We start from the raw sequence: 18795 nt of genomic DNA on the forward strand, positions 1-18795 counted from the left end.
CTTTTTCCTTTTCTGCCTTCCTTTCTCTTTCTTTCTTTCTCTTTCTTCTTTTTTTTTGCCTGGCAAGGTTCATTTTTCCCGCCATGCAGATGTAGACCTAACCCGAACCAGACTGCCTGGTCTCTCTGTGTCATGTCACATATGTGGCTGTATGCGCAATTCTGTGTTCATTTATTTTTGTCATATTTATGAAGTGTATATCAGAGGTGGTGACCCTTTCAGAGCTGAATGCAACAAAATTTCATTTTAATGTATGCCGATTAGTGTACATTCAAAGTGACAATAAAGTTATTATTCTATTCTATTCTATTCTATTCTATTCTATTCTATTCTATTCTATTCTATTCTATTCTATTCTATTCGTTTCTTTCTTTTCTTTCTTTCTTTCTTTCTTTCTTTCTTTCTTTCTTTCTTTCTTTCTTCTTTCTTTCTTTCTTTCCCTGAAGATTTCTTTTTGTTGCATTCAATTAATACAACCATTTGCAACGGACACACAATGAAGCAGAGACGCTGCCGATGATTGTTGGAATAACCATGATCTCTGTTCCTATACATGTAGCTGGCTAGTACTTTTCTGGCTAATACTTTTCTACCATGGAAAGTCTTCAGTGAACCATGTGCAAGGAAGTAAGCCATAAACCCAGAGAGGCCATTTGGCTACAGCCAGATAAGGTCAGTGAACCATGTGCAAGGAAGTAAGCCATAAACCCAGAGAGGCCATTTGGCTACAGCCAGATAAGGTCAGTGAACCATGTGCAAGGAAGTAAGTCATAAACCCAGAAAACAAAGGAACCTAGGAGAGGCCATTTGGCTGCAGCCAGATAAGGGCATGGTCACAGTATTCCTCCACACCATTGGCTATTCAATTTAAGGTAAATTCTGACGTCTCCTGCAAATGATTGGTCATTACTGTATTTGGTATCTACCTCTAACACCTATGTCCTTTTAGGATAGTTCAGAAGAACACACGTGTAACCATGATTGGTCTATTTGAATAACAATAAAATGTGATTGGTTGCTTTTGCTATAAATAAACAAGGTCCACTGCTCCTCGTGGTTGAGTGTCCAGCATCCAGGGTGCATCCCAGGAGCAGCGGGGCCCTTTCCCCGAGAGATCTCTGTGTCTTTCTTTCATGGGCGCTAACCCTGGGCAGGAGCAGCCTCTGCCCAGCTTCACCAGCAGCATCCCAGCAACAGCACCTTCCCTGCATCCCCGCAGATGATAGCTCAGTCCTGCCCGCTTAGGGTTACACCGACTGTAAACTCACTGCAGCCCCAATGTTCCTCAGTCTTGCTGGCTTGAAGCTGTCTCCCAGAATTCCCCAGCCATTCCCAGATTCCCCAGCTGTTCCTCGGCTGCACAGCTTCAGCTGCAAGGTTGAGGAACGCTGCCCTATGCTGTGCCATGAAGCGAAATTAATCCTCCGTACGAGGCTCCCCCGTCTCTACAGGGCCCCCTAACCTCCACAGGGGCCCAGCACAGATTTTACGGTCCACCCAGTCTTAATTTTGAAACAAAATCTAATGGTTGTCTGTCCCGATTTGTGTCACACTTATAAATACGGCCGGTTGTCGGGCCATGAATGAAGGCGAGGCGAGGCTTGACCAGGGCACGGCCCCTTCCCCTCACGGAGGACAGGAAACATGTAGGGAAGCTGGGAAGGCTGCAGATCAACAGGAAAAGCCAGCCAACGGGGCCAGGACGGAGCCAAGAACCAGCCTGCTTGCAGGGGGAGAAGACAGAACGAAGACAAAGAATGGAAGAGGTAGATGAGAATTGGGGGGGGTCCCATGGGAAAGCCTCCAGTCCAGTTTGAGGGTTCCCGAGTCTCCATTAGAACTCCAGAAACCCCGCTTAAGCAGTCCTTTCCCACATGAAGTGCTCTACTTTCCTGCTTTGGGGGCAGCTGGGGTGGACTGGTTGATCTCTGAGGGGCCCTGGCAATCACCCAGGCGCATAGCAAGCAAAAGGCTCGCCAGCTGCCAGGGGCGTCACCAACGCTCTCGGTTTCCTTGCCTGGCGAAGCTGCCCTGGGCTTGCGAGGGGTCCCTGGACGGAGGCCGGGCCTGGCATCCCAGCCACCCCCCCCCCCCAGTCTGGAAGCCAGGAGTGGAGGGGATTCATACTGGAGGGACAAACAAGTCATTGTTCCCGGGGAAAACACAGGAAACTCTGCCCCCCCAAAAAATAATTCCTGGCTTCCGGTGTTTGGTTGGAGAAAGCAACTCCGGGCTTCCTGCCCCGTCCAAGGCAGCCCTGGGCCAAAGCGGACGCCCGAGTCCAGGGCCAAGCAGTGGCCGGGTGGCCCTCCAGGGTGGCCTGCAGGGGGCAAAGGAGGGGAGGGGCAGAGGGGAGGTGGTCTAATCCTGCATTCCTCAGCCGGGTCAGCTTTAAGACGGCTGGACTTCAACCCCCAGAATCCCCCAGCCGGGAGGGCCCCTCTGGATCTTGGGGGGAGGCTGATGCTCCCCCTTTCCCCGTGGGCTGCAGGGGGAACTGGGCCCCCCCGGCGGGGAAGGCCCCCAGGAGGAGTCTGGCGAGGAGGCCGTCCTGCACTACGAGGAGCGCATCACCCGCCTGATGGTCACCATCGCCCGGCTGCAGGGGAAGGTCGAGCGGCTGCAGCGGGACAAGGCCGGGTCAGTCCCTTCTCCCTCCCCCCCGGTGCCCACCCCCTCTTTAGCCCCACTTTTCTCGGGTGGGTGGTCCAAACGGCCCAAGGAACCCCCTCACGGGCTCCGGGCAGAGCTGGGATGGTGAAAATCCACCAGAAAAAAGCAGGTTATTTCGTATTATGGAGGATTGGGGCACCTCTGCAGTGAAATAATTTATCTAACCCCAACGCAAGAGGAAAAACTGTTGCTGCTAGTCCTCACCTACGGCCACAACTGAGCCCGAGATTTCTGTCGTTAAGCAAGACGGTTATTAAGTGCGTTCTGCCCCATTTTACGACCTTTCTCGCCACAGTGGCTAAGTGAATCGGTGCTGTTGTTAAGTCATTAAGTGAATCCAGCTCCCCCCGTTGACTATCCTTGCCAGATGTCGGCCGGGAAGGTCGCAACCGATGACCACGGGACGCGGCCGGACGCTGCACAAGTACAGGCCGGTTGCCAAGCGCCTGACTTTTGAGCCCCGACTTTTCCTGGGGGAAAAGACACTTTTTCAGCCCTGTTACAATCCAGTCACTAAGCAGAAGTCGCCAGTCCTGGGTGCGATTTCCGAGCGTTGCAGGGCAGCTTTCTGCACGCCTTAAATCTTGGATAGGAGACCACCCAGAGATCCCAGGGCTGACGTCAAAAGACGTCTCCGAGGAATGATGAGGATGACGTGTCCGTGGCGTCCCCAGGGGGGGCATTTCCTTTCCTACCCGCCCTCCCCCTCTGCCCCAGTCGAGCCCCCTCCCCAGGCCAAACCTCTGCCCGACCCCCTGCCTCCTTCTTCCGCTGCAGGGAGGAGGATGGGTTTTTTTCCGATCTGGGCTCCGAGTCCAGCGCCAGCCTCCCCCGATGCCCGTCCCTCTTTGCCAGGCGGACCAGGACCCCGTCCCCTCCGCCTCCAGCCGGTCCAGAACAAGAAGGTAAGACCCTCCTGGCGCGGGGGGGCGGGGGGGAGCCTTGGATCTCGCTGGGCAAAGCGTGGGAAATCTCGAATCAGGAGCCGGGAAGAAAACGCCAGCCTTGCTGCCGCCGCTGGGTTGCTGCTGACCGCGGCTTCCTCTCCCGCCCGGCCCCTTCGTTTCGGAGGAGCCACGGACCGGGGCTTTGGGTCAAACCGGTTCTTGCTGGAAACGGAAGCGCCAGTCGGTCTGCGTTGGGCCAAGGAGGTTGAGCCCTGGGAGAGCACAAGGCCCCGGCCTCCTTCGGAGAGACCCCCCCCAGAACACTAGCATTTGAAGGGGCCCTGGAGGTCTTCTAGTCCATCCCCCAGATTGGTCCCCCCTCCCTGCCTTTTCTCACACGGGACCTCCCAAACGGGTTCCCAGGGGAAGGGGATCCTTCGTCCGAGACCCACCAGGCCTCCCCATCCCTCCTCCTGGTCCGCAGGCCTGGTTCATCCCACCCCCATCCCCACCTTGACCTCCGGGGGTTGACCCCTCTGGACTTCACTGACCTGGGCTGGGGGATCCCAGGTGGTCCAGGAAGATCGGGAAAGTCCTGGTGCTTTTGTCTCCCAGGGAAGGCTGACCTCTTCCTCGACGTTGACAAGGCGGTCACTTCTCTGGAGAACGTCCTCCAGTCCTACCGGAACCGCCTTCCCAGCGTGGAAGCCGAGCTGCAGGGATATGCCCAGCTGGCCCAGGTGAGCAGGGGGTGGGAGGGAGGGAGGGGGATGAGCAGCTGAACCCCCCCCAAACACACACCTGAATGTCCTGCCCCCGGACGTTGTGGCTGCTCCATCTCTGGAGGCTTTGAAGATGAGCCTGGACAGCCTCTTGTCTGAAATGGTATAGGTCTCCTGCTTGGGCAGGGGGTTGGACTAGATGACCTCCAAGGTCCCTTCCAGGTCTGGTATCCTGTATTTCCAGCCAGGAGGTGGAGTGTGTCTTCTTGCCCACTTTTCAACAAGTAAAATTTCCACCCAATTTTAAAAAGAATTTTTCACAAAAATAAATAAACCAATTCAACAGAAAAATTCTGTTGATGATCTTTGCACATCTGCATCAGGGGGCTAGTCCAGACCGCCGTTGGCCTTGGAGGGGGGCCTCCAGGGTGGGGGCAGAGGGGTCTCCCCTCAAAGGTGGGGCTCTGCCAAGGCCGGCCGGTGGCAAACGTGGGCCCTGGTTGGTCACCTTGTGCCAGGGTCTGGAAGCCAGGCTGGTGGAGCTGCAGAAGGGGAGCTGGGGGTCTCCCCCCCAGGAGGCTGAGGACCCCCCCTGCGAGAGGATGCTTGCCTTCTACAAGGAGAGGAACGGGTCCCTCCGAGCTGAGCTGGAGGCCAAGCAGGAGCTCCTGAGCCGGTCCCAGGCCTCCATCGCCGCCTCCCAGCAGGAGCGGGGCAAGCTCCAGAGGAAGGTAGGGGGCACCGGGGGGGGCGGTTTGGGGGGCTGGCAAGGGGCGAACCACCAGCCCCCTCGCCAGATGCTCAGATCAGGGGCAGTTGCGGGGGGGGAGGCCCGGGACAGCCCAGAGCAGGGGTCTTCAAACTCCGCCCTTTTATGACTCACGGACTTCAACTCCCAGAATTCCTCAGCCAGGCACGCTGGCTGAGGAATTCTGGGAGTTGAAGTCCACGAGTCATAAAAGGGCCGAGTTTGAAGACCCCTGGCCCAGAGGGTCAGCGAAGCCCCGCCCCTTCTGACGGGCATTGCCCCCCCCGCTCACATCTGGATCCCCCCTCGGCCTGCAGGTGGCGCCACTCCAGCCGTGCTTCCGTGGCTGTCGGCCCTCCTGGGAAGGAGGAAGCCCCCCGGCCGGCCGGCCCTCTTCGCCCCACGGGGTCGGCCCGGCGCCTGCCCCCCTCGCTCGGGGGCTCCTCTGGCCCCCCCGTGGAAAGCCCCGCCTGGAGGGGGAGGGCCCTTTGGGACCCCCGCCCTCCCAGCGCCGCCGCCGCCGCCGCTGGTGCCCACCAGATCCAGCAGGGGGAGCCGGAGATCCTGCTAGCCCTGCCTAAGGCCCTGGGAGGGGGGGGCTTAGCCTGGGGGTCCGGGGGTGGGAGGGAGGGAGGGAAGGGGGCGAGGAAGTAAAGGAGGAAGCAAAGGAGGGAGGGAGGGAGGGAGGAAAGAAGGAGAGAGAGAAGGGAAGAGGGCAGGAGGAAGGGAAAGGAAGGAGGGAAGGAGGAGAAAGAAGGGAGGGAGGGAGGGAGGGAAGGAAGGAAGAGAAGGAAGGAAGGAGGGAGGAAGAGAAGGAAGGAAGGAAGGAAGGAAGGAAGGAAGGAAGGAAGGAGGAAGAGAAGGGAAGGAAGGGGCACCCAACCCAGCAGAGCCTAAAGCTTCATCCCAGGGCCGAGCAGAGACCTCTGGGGAAGCCCCCCTTCTTGGGGGCGTCTCATGCCAGGGAAGGAGGCAGCAACTGAGAAGCCCCCCCCCCGTGGCTCCTGCATGGGGCACCCCCCCCCGTGGGGAAGGGTCTTCCTTCTCCATCCTTTCATGAGCAACCAAAAATTAAGGGGGGGGGGCAGCAGCCCCTCAAACAGCCCCCTCCCGGGCACTGTAGCAGTGTGGCTCCTCATCCCGCTCTCTCCCACTTTTGGGGTCTGTGGGGAATTGCTTGGAGGGGGGATCTGAAAGGCTCCTGGGTTTGAGTGACCCCCCCCTTGCCCCCCTCTCTCCGTCCAGGTGCAAGAGCTGCAGGGGAGCCTGTCCAGGCTGGAGACCTGCTCCGGAGGATCCCCCGGCCCCCTCGGGGAAGGGGTCCAGGTGCTGCAAGGGAGCCCCCTTCGGGCACAGGCGGGGGAGGGGGGGCTCAGCACCCAGATCCAAAGGGGAGGGGCTTCTCCCCCCTTTTTGCTTACTTTTCGGCTGGTTTGCCATGATTTAGGTTGATCTGGCTTGGGGGGGGAAGCGCTCAGCAAAATGGAGCTGAGACGTAACCCTTGGCCGTGTGTGCGTGCGTGTGTGTGTGTGTGTGTGTGTGTGTGTTGCTGTGCTCTTGATCTGCCTTTTGCAGGATCCCTGGGGGGCTGCTCAGACTGGCCTCCACCCTCCCAGGGGGTCCACCGGCACCCCTCCCACCCAGACCCCACCAGCATCCGTCTCTGCAGAGACCCAGCCCAGCCTGGAGCATCTCCACAGGTAGGGGTCCCTGACGCCCCCCACCCTCCTTTGCCTGCTCTTGGGGGGGCAGTTGAAATGGGGGGGATTGCCCAGCATGAGGAGAGTTCCATCGGGGTGCCACCCCAATCTCTGTAAGACTCCCAGCCAGGGGTCCCGTGCATGGAGACCCTGCTTGGCTGATTTGTCCCGGGGAGGGCTGTAACAGTGCCCCGTGGCCCCCAACCATCCTGCCAGGGAGTTGGAAGCCCCTGTTTTGCCCCCCGGCCTTCTTCCAAGTCAGACCTCTGGAAGGGGGGGCTTTGGGGGACAGGGGGGCCTTCCTCGCTCCCTCCGAGCTGTTGTGGTGCCTTGTCTAGGGGGGCTTCGAGGACCCTCCCAGTCGCCTGGGGTTCGCTTTAATGGAGCCCGATTAGGGCCATTTCTTCAATCAGCTGGCTTGGAACACCTGGGTTACAACCCGTAGTACAAGCTCCCCCTCCTCTCCCCCGCCCAGGTCCGTGGAGGGGCTGCGGGGGTTGCACCGGCTGCTCTCGGAGGCCCTGCGGGAGTGCAAGACGGACGCGGAGCACCTCAGCCTGCTGCTCGGACGCCAGGAGTCCTGCCAGACCGCCCTGGCCCTGGCCGTCCGCAGCAGGTGAGTCGCCGGGGGGGGGGCAAAGCACCCTCCAGGAGTTTCCCACCACTCCGTTCTGGGCCCAACCGGGGGCCGCCTGCCTTTTCCCTCCTTGGGGGCAGGGTCTCTGGGAGGGCCCCCCCACCCTAAATAAATAAGTAGCCCCGCAGAAAGACGAGGTCTCCGGGGAGCCAGGAAAAACGGGGTGGAGGAAAGGGGGGCTTCTCGCCCCTCCTGCTGGCTTCAGCTGAGCCGCAGAGAGAGCCTCACCTGGATGAATTTGGGGGCTGGTGATTGGCAGGCGGGGCCCGCTCTGGGGCGGAGGCTGATCCTCCCCATCTAGCCTGCCTGTCCTACATCGCAGGGCTGCCAGGAGGGAAGAGCAGGGACCGTCGAGGGCCCCTCCCCTTAATCCAGTGGGGGGGCAGCATCCAGAAGACCATCTCCTTTGGGGAGGTGGGGGGGCGGTCTCTGGGTCTGAGTGGCCCCTGTTACCCCCTCCCCCCTTGACCCTCCTCCCCTCCAGCGAACGCTGCCTGGAGGCCTACGAGACCCTCTGGGCGCTGACGGCCGCGGAGGACCACCCGGGGAGCCCAGAGGCGGGAGCAGAGGCGCCCTGGGCAGGTGAGACCCCGGGAAGCGGGGGACCGTCTCTCTCTCTCCCTCCCCCCCACAGGGCCGCAAAAGGGGGAGGGGGGCCCTTTGGGGCAGGGCAAGGTGGGACCTCGCTCCGCCTGCTTTCCATCCCCACCAGAAGGTCCCTGGGAAGGGGCTATAAATAAATAAATAAATAGCCATGCAGAAGGAAGGGTCTCCAGAGACCCAGGAGAAAATGGAGGAGGGGGGAAGAGAAGGAAGAGGTTTCAGCCGCTGGGTACATCTTTGACCACACCCTGCCCCATTTCCTTGGGGGCCGCGGAGAGCAGTCCAAGCCCCGCATTGGAAGACTGAAACAATAACCCACACCCACCCAACAGGCCTGCAAGTCTCTTGCTTTCTTTTACAGATGTTGTTTAAACATCTGTCTCTCTCTCACACACACACACTCTTGGGGTACAAGGCTCCCCACCACACACACACCGTGAGGTGGCTGGTTAGGGGGTTAAAAGAGCAGGGCCCCAAAGTGAAAGGTGTGGGAAGGGGAAAAGGGTGTGATTTGGGGGTCAGGTCTTAAATGAATTTCACCTGGGGGGGGGTTGGAAGACACACACACACACACACACACACACACACAGAGTCCTCCCTCGTCTATGCAGTGCTCAGCCACCCAAGTCACGGTTGCCCCAAAGGTGCTTTCTCAAAAGGCAGCTGGACATTTTTTGTTTTTCCTTGAGGAGGTTTCGCTCCTCATCCCAGAAGCTTCCTCAGTTCTGCCTGAATGGTGGAGAATGGAAGGATTTATATTCCTTGCAGTCCGCTGGTCGTTGGCACTCCCTCAGAGTTGTTGAGGCCCCTCGGATAAAGGCACAGGTAAGCCTCCAAGCAGCCTCAACGACCCTCAGAGAGAGCGCCAACGACCCGGATGATGGCAAGAACATCAAGCCTTCCATTCAGGCAGAACTGAGGAAGCTTCTTGGATGAGGAGCGAAACCTCCTCAAGGGAAAACCAAAGAAGTCCAGTTGCCTTTTGAAAAAAAAAAGCACCTTGGGACAATCCTCCGTGGCATCCAGATGCCGTGGGCTTCCTTTGAAGGCAGCAGCCCCGCCGGAGCTGTGAGGGCCAGGCCGGGGGGGGGGGGAACGCAAGGGGGCCGGCAGCCTGACCACCCCCTTTTCCAACCCACAAATTTCATTAAACGGCACAAGCTTTCATCAATTTTATTTGTTTTATTTCTTTAAAATTATTCATCCATCATTTTATTTTCTTTACGTTTGCTGTTGGGATTGAGTAAGTAAGTGGAATAGGTTCGGGGTCCTTGCTGGAGGCTTCAGAAACAGGCGTAAGGCTCCTGCCTTGAGCAGGGGATGGACTAGATGACCTCTGAGGTCCCTTCCAGCCCTAGGATTCTATGATATCTCCCTCCCTGCGTTTCCTGGTAGGGGCATCCAAGGACCCCCAGACTGCCCTGGAGAAGGCTGTCCGGATTTTGCAAGCCTGCAGCGTCCCCCACGGGAGTCCCTGGGACCAAGACGGGGTCCGGGACAGGTACCGGGGAGGGGCTGGGGGGGTTGGGGTGGGGTCGTCACAGAAGGGAGGGGAGAGGGTGAGCCAGGAGGAAGGGCCAGAGGGGGGAGGCACTCTTTGCGTCCAAAACTCCTCAGAAAGAATCCAGCTAGTCTTAAGAGATGGAACTCTGGGAGTTGAAGTCCACCCGTCTGAAGGCCGGCTAAGGAATTCTGGGAGTTGAAGTCCACCCGTCTGAAAGCTGGCCAAGGCCTGGGTGTCTCTGGGAGACTTCCATCTGCTTCCCTTTCAGCTCCCGGCAACTGGCCGGCCCGCAGGAGGAGGCCAGGCAGCGGCTGCGGGCGTCCATCGGGCACCTGCGGGCCGAGCAGAGGTTGCTGAAGCTGCCTGCCCCCCCGCCCGCCCCAGGCCTGGGCCCCGTGGCTGCCAGGCTCAGCGCGGGCATCGCAGCCAGGGTGGCCGAGGGCCGGAGGGCCCTGCAGGAGGCGCTGCCCAGGCCAGACCCCCTGCCCAGGATGGAGAAGGGCCGGCTACTGCGGGAGCTGCACAGCGGCCGGGTGAGCAGGCAGTGGAGGGAGGGGGGGTCCTGTCTTTTTTTTAGGGGGGGAGAAAGAGATCGGCAGTGGCCTCGGGTTCCTGAGCAAGGGAGAGCTGCAGCAAAATGTTGCCGCGCAGAGCAGTCCAGCCGGCCAGCCCGAGGTGGACCTTTTCCCGTCCGTCTCCATTCCGTGCGGGTTTGGCTTCCCTTTTTCATCTGTTTTCTTGAGGTTTTTTTTCCTTCCCTGGGGAGTTCCACCCCGCCCCCCAGACACACAGTTTTATTTTATACCTCTGCAAAACCCGGGCTGGCCAATTGCTCTCGGTCTCTGTACCAGGCAGTCCTCCACTTACGACCTCATCCGAGCCGAGGCTTTAGGTTGCTGAGTGAGACGTTCGTCAAGTGCGTTTTGCCCCTTTTTGCGACTTTGGTCGCCAGGGTTGCTGAGTGAAACACTGCAGTTGTGCAGTCAGTAACACGGCTGTTAAGTGGGCCTGGCTTCTCCTCGGACTTTGCTTGTCAGACGGTCGCAAAAGGGGATCCCTGCGACCGTTGTAAATATGAGTCAGTTGCCGAGCATCCGAAGGTAAATCGCCTGACCGTGGAGGTGCCACAATGGTCGTGTGAAAAATGGTCATAAGTCGCCTTTTCCACTGCCGTTGTCACTTCGGTCACTCAATGAATGGTTATAAGCCGAGGACGACCTGTTCTTATGATGGTCACAGCATCCTGGGATGGGAATCATTGCCGTCCACCACCTTCCCGGCCAGCTCCTGACAAGCAGAGTCCGTGGGGAAGCTGGATTCACTTAACGACCCTGGCAAAACAGGGTCATTAAATTGGACACCACTCACTTAACAACCGCTTGCTTAGCAACAGAAATCCTCCTCCCGGCTGCAGTCATAAATCTGAACGGTCTTCGTCTGCCCTCTTGGGCCCCCCTGACCCCCCATCCGAAGCAGCGGGTGGGTCTTCAAGGGGGGGGTCTGCAACTGAGCCGAAGGGGCCTCATCTGGGGGAGCCCAGGGAACGGCTTCCGTCCTCCCTCCTTGTGGCCCCCCAAACGCCCGGGGGGGCTGCCTGCGGGCCCCATTTCCCCCCTCCACCCTCCCTCTCCCTTTGCCCCCCTCCCAGGAGGCCTTGGCTGAGCTGGGCACCCGGCTGCAGCTGGCGGCCACGGCCAAGCGGGGCCTGGCGCTCTGGACCCTCACGCTGCCCGCCCAGGAGGCCGCCTGCCTGCTGGTCATCCGGACCCTCCAGCGGGAGCACCGGGCCCTCCGGGGACAGCCGGACCCCTCCCCAACAGGAGGAAGCAGCAGCAGCAGCAGCAGCAGCGAGGAGGACTCTGGGGTAAGAGCCCCCCCAACTCCTCTGTGCCCCTCCTGGATCCCAGGGGACACCCCCCCTCCAGGACAGACAGGTGTGCTGGGAAGGGTCCCCAATCCTGCAGGGGGAGGAGGCCCCCTCCCGCCATTGGCCGAGCCTGGCCAAAGGGCAGGTCAAGCCATGAGACCGACTGGGGGGGGGGGGAAGGGGGCAGGTAGGGCAGGTCCCTGGTGCCTGGGGGGCTGGGGAGGGGGCTCCACCTGTCCTCCAAGGCACCTGAAGGCAGGACAGGAAGTGAAAGTGGTGGCAGCTCCTAAGGGAGAGATCCAGCATAGGATCAAGGGGGAATTGAGGAAAAAATAATCAGAAAAATGAATCGATTGCCTCCGGAGGTTGTGGGTGATCCGTCACTGGAGGTTTTCAAGAAGAGACCGGACAGCAATCGTAGAAGCCCTTAGACCAGGGGTAGGCAACCTCGGCTCTTTTATGGCTCATGGACTTCAACTCCCAGAATTCCTGAGTCAGCTGATTCAGGAATTCTGGGAGTTGAAGTCCATGAGCCATAAAAGAGCCGAGGTTGCCTACCCCTGCCTTAGACTTATATGCCGCTTCACGCTGCTTTCACAGCCCCCTCTAAGCGGTTTACAGGGTCAGCCTCTTCGCCCCCAACCATCTGGGTCCTCCTTTTACCGACCCTGGAAGGACGAAAGGCTGAGTCGACCTTGAGCCGGTCAGCATCAAACTGCTGACAGTGGGCAGAGTCAGCCTGCAATGCTGCATTCTAACCACCGCACCAACAGGGCTCTTACAAGAGGGAGGGAGGGAGAGAGAGAGAGAAAGAAAGAAAATGAAAGAAAGAAAGAAAGAAAGAAAGAAAGAAAGAAAGAAAGAGAAGAAAGAGAGAGAGAGAAAGAAAGAAAGAGAAAGAAAGAAAGAGAAAGAAAAAGAAAGAAAGAAAGAAAGAAAGAAAGAAAGAAAGAAAGAAAGAAAGAAAGAAAGAAAGAAAAGAGGGAGGAGGGGAAAGAAGGGAGAGAAAAAGAGAAGGGACATAAGGAAGGAGCAGGAGAGAAAGAAAAAATGCAGAAAAAGGTGCAGAGGGAAGGAAAGAAAAGAAAGGTAGAAAAGAAAGAGTGCAAAGGAAGGAGAGAGGGAGGGAAGGAAGGGGAAGGAGAGAATAGCAATAGCAATAAGACTTATATGCCGCTTCACGCTGCTTTCTCAGCCCCCTCTAAGCGGTTTACAGAGTCAGCGTGTTGTTCCCCCCCCCCAACAATCTGGCTCCTCCTTTTACCGACCTTGGAAGGCTGAGCCAGCCTTGAGCCGGTGAGAATCGAACACTTGGCAGTGGGCAGAGTCAGCCTGCAATGCTGCATTCTCACCAGGGCTCCCTTAAGGTGGCGCCTGCCTTAAAGATGACAACCGGCACCTTGAATTGGACCCGGAAGCAAATCGGCAGCCGTGCTGCTCCCGCAAGAGAGGTGGCGCCGGGTGCAAATCTAGACTTGCCCAAACCACGCAGCGCTGGATACTTTTCAAGGGCAGCCCCATGCAGAGCGCATCGCAGCAGTCGAGACGGGGGATGACGAGGGTGGGGTGACTTGTGAGGGGGGCATGTGGGTCCAGGAGGAACCACAACTCACGCACAACACACACACACACACACACCTTGAGCCAGGAAGCCTGTGGCTGGCCAGGCGTTCACCCGCTTTCTCCTCTACCGACATGCAGGCGGCTGCGCCCGATGGCCTCCCCAGGAACGCGCAGGGGAGCCTGGCCCGGACGGGGCCGGAGGCCCTGAGGCTCCGATGCCTGGAGACTTCGGATCGGTGAGGTTCCCTTCGCAGCGAGACGGGAGGCAAACCAGTTTAAGAAGTAAAATAAATAAAGGGAGCTGGCACAGCGGCTCGGAGGCCAGGCGCCGTCTCTGCTCCCCTGGCATCGTGGGGGGGGGGGGGGCTCCAGGAGGAAAGGGAAGGGGGAAAAAATTCCCTGGGGGGGCGTGGGAGGAATGTTGTTAGTTGTGAGAGAAGGGAGTGCCATGCTCCCCCCCTCTTTGCTCCCCCCACCCACAGAAGGGGGGGTGAGAAGACCCCTCACCACCACCCAGAGGAATGCAGTGGACTGTTCTGTGCCCCCCCCCCATTGGGCTGGAAAGACCCCTCCCTGCTGCCACCTCCATCCCCTGAAGTCCAGCAGTGGGGAGGTCAGGAGGAGAAGGGGGGGTCCCTCCTGGTGGCTGGGCCCCTCTCTTTGGGGTTTTTGAACCCTGGGGGGAAAAAGAAACAACCCAGGGATTTGAAGTGTAAAATGCAAAATGCTGAGCGTGGAATTTAGAAGGAACGTGCCCCCCTTGCCCCCCCCCCAAAATTGGCAGCCTTCTTCTGCACGTTGAGTATTAAAGTCCGAGTAAACCAAGGGAATAAAATCATATCCAGCCCCACAAATGCCAACTTCCTTCTAAGCCCCCAGGGGAGGGAGAAAGAGAGAGCGTTTATTATGGCTTGCCGGGCGATTTGCATCCCAATCTGAGCGGCTGGGTACATCAGAATGAAATCTCTCAATTTCTGTCTCAGTTTCTGGAGATTGAAAATGTTAAATCCTCCTTCCGCAGCTGGTGCACGGAGGTAACCCTTGACTCACCACCACAACTCAGGAAAGTATTTCCATTTTCTGAGCGAGGCAGCTGGTTGAGCCATCCACGCCCGATTTTGCAAACTTTTTTTTGGGGGGGGTGGGATGGCCATTAAAGGGATCGCTGCGATTGTTAAGTGAATCATGAGGTGGCTAAGCAAATCCGGCTTCCCCCATTTTTTTTTAAAAAAAGATTCCAATTAACTAATAGCTTAATTAATTCCTATTAGCCAGTGGAACAGACGTCACTGGAAATAATTAAGAAGAGATTGGACAGCCGTTTGTCTGGAATGGGGTAGGGTCTCCTGCCTGAGCAGGGGGTTGGACTAGATGACCTCCAAGGTCCCTTCCAGCTCTATTATTTTATAATCCCAGATCAATTAATCAGTGGAACAGAAGTTTCCTCCGGAAGTGGTGGGTGCTTCATTGCTGGAGGTTTTTAAAGAAGAGATTGGAGAGCCATTTGTCTGGAATGGGGTAGGGTCTCCTGCTTGGGCAGGGTGGCTGGACTAGATGACCTCCAAGGTCCCTTCCAGCTCTGTCCTGATTCATTTGGACTGTGCTTGCCGGAGAGAAGGCTGCAAACGGTGATCATATACCACCCAGAAACCTTGCGGCCGTCACAAATACGTGCCAGGTTGCCAAGCGCCCAAATTTCAAGTGGATCCTGGGACGGTCTTAAGTGAAAGGACATTTTTTCCAGTTGTAGCTGTTTGAACCATCGCTAAGCAAATGGGTCGTAAGTCAAGGACCTGTAAAAGTGTCTCCTTCTGCCCTTTCCCCCCCCCCCATGAAAAGAGAGGTTGCTTTGTCCACATCAAACCCCTCCACCGCCCCGCTGCCTTCCGGAGTTTGCTCGCAGCGGCCTCAAGTGAACCCGTGTTTGCAAGCCGCTTACCTGCCAGAACTGCACAGCTTGTACAATCTGATTTACAATCCGTTAAAAAAGAAAGAAAAAAGAAGAGAGGCAAACTTGCATTGGGAAATCCTGAGATTCCGATTTGCAGAGGCAGCCCAGCTTCAGCGGAGGGAAAGGAGGGAACTTCAACTCGCGGACTTCAACTCCCAGAATTCCTCAGCCAGCGTGGGGGAACTATGGCCCCCTCATGACTCGCGGACTTCAACTCCCAGAATTCCTCAGCCAGCGTGGGGGAACTATGGCCCCCTCGTGACTCGCGGACTTCAACTCCCAGAATTCCTCAGCCAGCGTGGGGGAACGATGGCCCCCTCGTGACTCGCGGACTTCAACTCCCAGAATTCCTCAGCCAGCGTGGGGGAACTATGGCCCCCTCCTGACTCGCGGACTTCAACTCCCAGAATTCCTCAGCCAGCGTGGGGGAACTATGGCCCCCTCCTGACTGGCAGACTTCAACTCCCAGAATTCCTCAGCCAGCGTGGGGGAAGTATGGCCCCCTCGTGACTGGCGGACTTCAACTCCCAGAATTCCTCAGCCAGCGTGGGGGAACTATGGCCCCCTCCTGACTGGCAGACTTCCACTCCCAGAATTCCTCAACCCGGCACGCTGGCTGAGGGTTCTGGCGGTTGAAGAGCCCTGTTTTAGAGGAGGGTTGTTGACGTAGGAAATGAAAGCCATGAGGAGTGGATTCAGCCGTCCATCGGCATTTGAAAGACCAAGGCCGCTCTTTCCAAGATGGCAACGTCCCCATTCTGAACAGAGGGGACCAGGCAGGGGTCAAGGAGACCCTCTAGGTCAAAATTGAACTGCCCTCCCTCTACAGAGAGGGGGGGGATATGACATTGTCTATCTCCAGTCTACGACACGGTCCACTAAATGAGCGGTCGTAAGTCGAAGACTACCTGTATCCTGCAAAAAGGCTGGAGAAGTGGGCCGTGGGGGGGGGGGGCAGGTGAACCTTCTCTCTCCCCCCCCCGTCTTCAAAGGGCTGGAAAGTTCGGCCCTCCTGGGAGAGCCGGCTTCCCCCTTGGGCACTCCCTGCCCCATCGTTCCCTTCCAGCCAGGCTTCTGGGTGCCAATGACGGGGGGGAGGCTGCTGATCCCGGGGTGGGGGACCCCTCCCCTCTCGTTCTGCCGGGGGGGCTTCCTCCTCCTCACCTTCACCTCCTCCGGCCCCCGTCAGGATCCAGGCGCTGAAGGACCGTCTGCACACTCTTTCGGTGGACCTGGAGGAGAAGAGCCAGGACTGCAGAGCCCATGAGGCACAGGAGATGGAGCTCATGCAGGAGTTTTTCCAAGCCCACAGGTAAGTGAGGGGAGGGGCTCCCTTTTCCCCCTGGTGGCCCCTCAGCCTCCGGACCCTCCGGGGGGGCCTTGCACCCTGAGAAGCCTTCTCTTTAAACTGATAAGGTATGGGTTTAAGATGAAGCTGCCATGGACAGCAGCGGTCTACCAGCTACAACCTAGCATGGAGTGGCCAGGAGGGAAACAAGATGGGCTGTCCCAGCCTCCCACAGCCCCTTGACACACACACACCCCAGCTGTGTTGGACTAAAACTCCCATCGACCTCAGCCAGCACATCTGGGGGACACCAAATCTAGGGAAGACCCATCCTGCTTTCTCTGGGCCCCGCCGGTCCTTCCGTGGGCAACGGGGCTCCCAGGCTGCTCTGGGACCCCCTACTCAGCCCCCCCTTTGCCCCTCTCTCCTCGCAGCGCCCTGCTCCTCGCCTACCGGAAGGCCCGTCAGAAGCAGGAGACGCAGGTGGGGCAGCTGGAGACCCAGGTGGGGCTGATGACCAGGCGCCAGGCCAGGCAGCGCCAGGCTCTCGCGCAAGCCCTCCACCAGCTGCAGGACCGAGTGTCCGCAGGGGCACAGAGCGGCCCCCCGCGGCCCCCCACAATGGACGAGAGCATCCTGGGCCCGCCCGGGAATTTGGAAGTCCCGTCCTTTCTGTGGAGCAGAAAGTGAGGCTTTCTGGACACACACAAACACACCTGCAGACCAGCAAGGGGTGGGGGGCAGCAACGGTCATTTCCCCCTAAAGACCCATCAGCCTTGCTGGGTAGACCAGCCAGGAATCACGACCAGATGAGCTAAGTCTGGAAGCACAAGGCTCCCGCTGTCATTGTAACAGGCTGAGGGTCTGTGGAGATTCCCAGCCACCCAGGGTCACGGCCGTCCCCAAAGGTGCTTCTTTTTCAAGAGGCCACTGGACTTTCTTGTTCCTCCTTTGAAGACCTTTCGCTTCCCATCCCAGAAGCTTCTTCAGCTCTGACTGCGTGGTGGGGAAATGGAAGGATTTATACTCCTCGCAGACAGCCGGTCATTTGCCTCCTTTTGGAGAGTCCTTGAGGCCACCTGGAGGTTTATCTCTGTGTCCTCGGGGTCACCTGAGGGGTGCAAGTGGGGGTGGAGCCTCCTTGGAAGTGCTGGAAGGGCTGTGTGGTGGACTGGAGATGGACGATGTTGGCTCCCTCCCCCTCTGTTGAGGGAGGGGTGTTCAGTTGGGACCTAGATGGCCTCTTTGACCCCTCTTTCAAACCATTTGGTCCTCTCTGTCCTGAAGAGGGGGAGGAGGAGGAGGGGAGGAGGAGGAGGCTCAAACGTGATGATGTCCTTTGTTTTTGAGATCAACATCAGTAAAACCTGGCTTGCTCTGTGAGGTCTCCGACCTTGATCCAGGGGTTGGACTAGAAGACCTCCAAGGTCCCTTCCAGCCCTAGCAGTCTGAAGCTGCAAGAGGGGGAGGAGGGTCCTGGATGCCTAAAGATCCAGATAACTGGAAAGAGGTTTGACCGGAGAGCCGTTGAAAGAAAGAGAAATGAGTGCAAAGGGTCCAACCAGGAGGCTCCCCCCCCCCAACCGCTGGAATTAAAAATGGAAGACAAAAAATCCTTTGGGGGGGGGGCTGCCAATATCCTTCCTGGCCGGGCTGGCTAGAGGGTCCTGGGAAATAGGCCTTGGAGGGGCGGCAAAGGCTGCTGGGGGGGGTTGTTCTCAAAGCCAAGGTTTGGGTTTCATTTTTGAAGATCGCCGAAGCTTTGCTGGCCCGTCCAGCACATCCAGGTCCTTAATACGGGTGGTTCTTGACTTACCACAGTTCACTTAGTGACGGTTCAAAGCTACATCGGCCCTGGAAAAAGTCAGCTGCAACCCATCCTCAGACCCTCGGCCGCTGGAGCATCCCCGGGATCACGTGATCCCCACTGGTGACCTTCCCCGCTGGCTCTTCCAACAAGCAAAGTTAATGGGGGAAGCCGGATCCGTTTAATGACCACGAGACTCACTTAACAACAGTGAAAAAACCATTGTTAAAACCGGGCCTGAGTCACTTAGTAACAGAGGTTCTGTGCTTCTAAGTCAAGGACTTTTGTTCCGTCCTCTCCTTTCGTCCCAAGAGGCCCCCGGGACCCCCGAATCTCACCTGGGCTGCTCAAGGGACGGGCGGGTTTCCTCCCCCCCCCAACTTTGCTGACAATGCCCTTAGAGAGGAGACAGCGTGCATTCAAATTGGTTTAAAATATTTATGTTTCTAAGGTTGAAATAACTAACGTTATCAGGGAGCTGGTGATGTCATTTTAGAGGTGGCTGATGGGTTTTGGGGTGTCCTCCAGGCATTAAGGACAATGTAGTGATAGTTTTGCAAGTTGTGGATTGAAATATGGTCTTAATCTTTTTACAAAGGATGTGTAAGAATCAGATACACTGTGCTGGTGTCCTTTGTATTGTGTTGTGTTGTGTTGTACTGTACTGTGCTGTGCTGTGCTGTGCTGTGCTATGCTATACTATACTATACTATACTATACTATACTATACTATACTATACTATACTATACTATACTATACTATACATTACATTACATTACATTACATTACATTACATTACATTACATTACATTACATTACATTACATTACATTATTTTTATTT

At 57.5% G+C, this 18795-nt stretch overlaps 1 protein-coding gene across 1 annotated transcript; it reads left to right on the top strand.

Annotated features, from left to right (window-relative positions):
- The first annotated feature begins 1689 nt into the window (after nucleotides 1–1689).
- Nucleotides 1690–17408, top strand: USHBP1 (USH1 protein network component harmonin binding protein 1). The gene is made up of 15 exons (XM_083362184.1): nucleotides 1690–1766; nucleotides 2492–2640; nucleotides 3451–3578; nucleotides 4176–4300; nucleotides 4801–5013; nucleotides 6276–6356; nucleotides 6607–6731; nucleotides 7207–7347; nucleotides 7853–7950; nucleotides 9367–9472; nucleotides 9744–10008; nucleotides 11124–11339; nucleotides 13044–13141; nucleotides 16046–16168; nucleotides 16579–17408. Exons 1-15 carry the CDS (start codon nucleotides 1758–1760, stop codon nucleotides 16832–16834), a joined length of 2133 nt encoding a protein of 710 aa, XP_083218310.1. The 5' UTR covers nucleotides 1690–1757; the 3' UTR covers nucleotides 16835–17408.
- Nucleotides 17409–18795: the final 1387 nt, after the last annotated feature.

The sequence above is a fragment of the Vipera ursinii genome (genome assembly GCF_947247035.1).
Source record: "Vipera ursinii genome assembly, chromosome: 1".
Classification (NCBI taxonomy): domain Eukaryota; kingdom Metazoa; phylum Chordata; class Lepidosauria; order Squamata; family Viperidae; genus Vipera; species Vipera ursinii.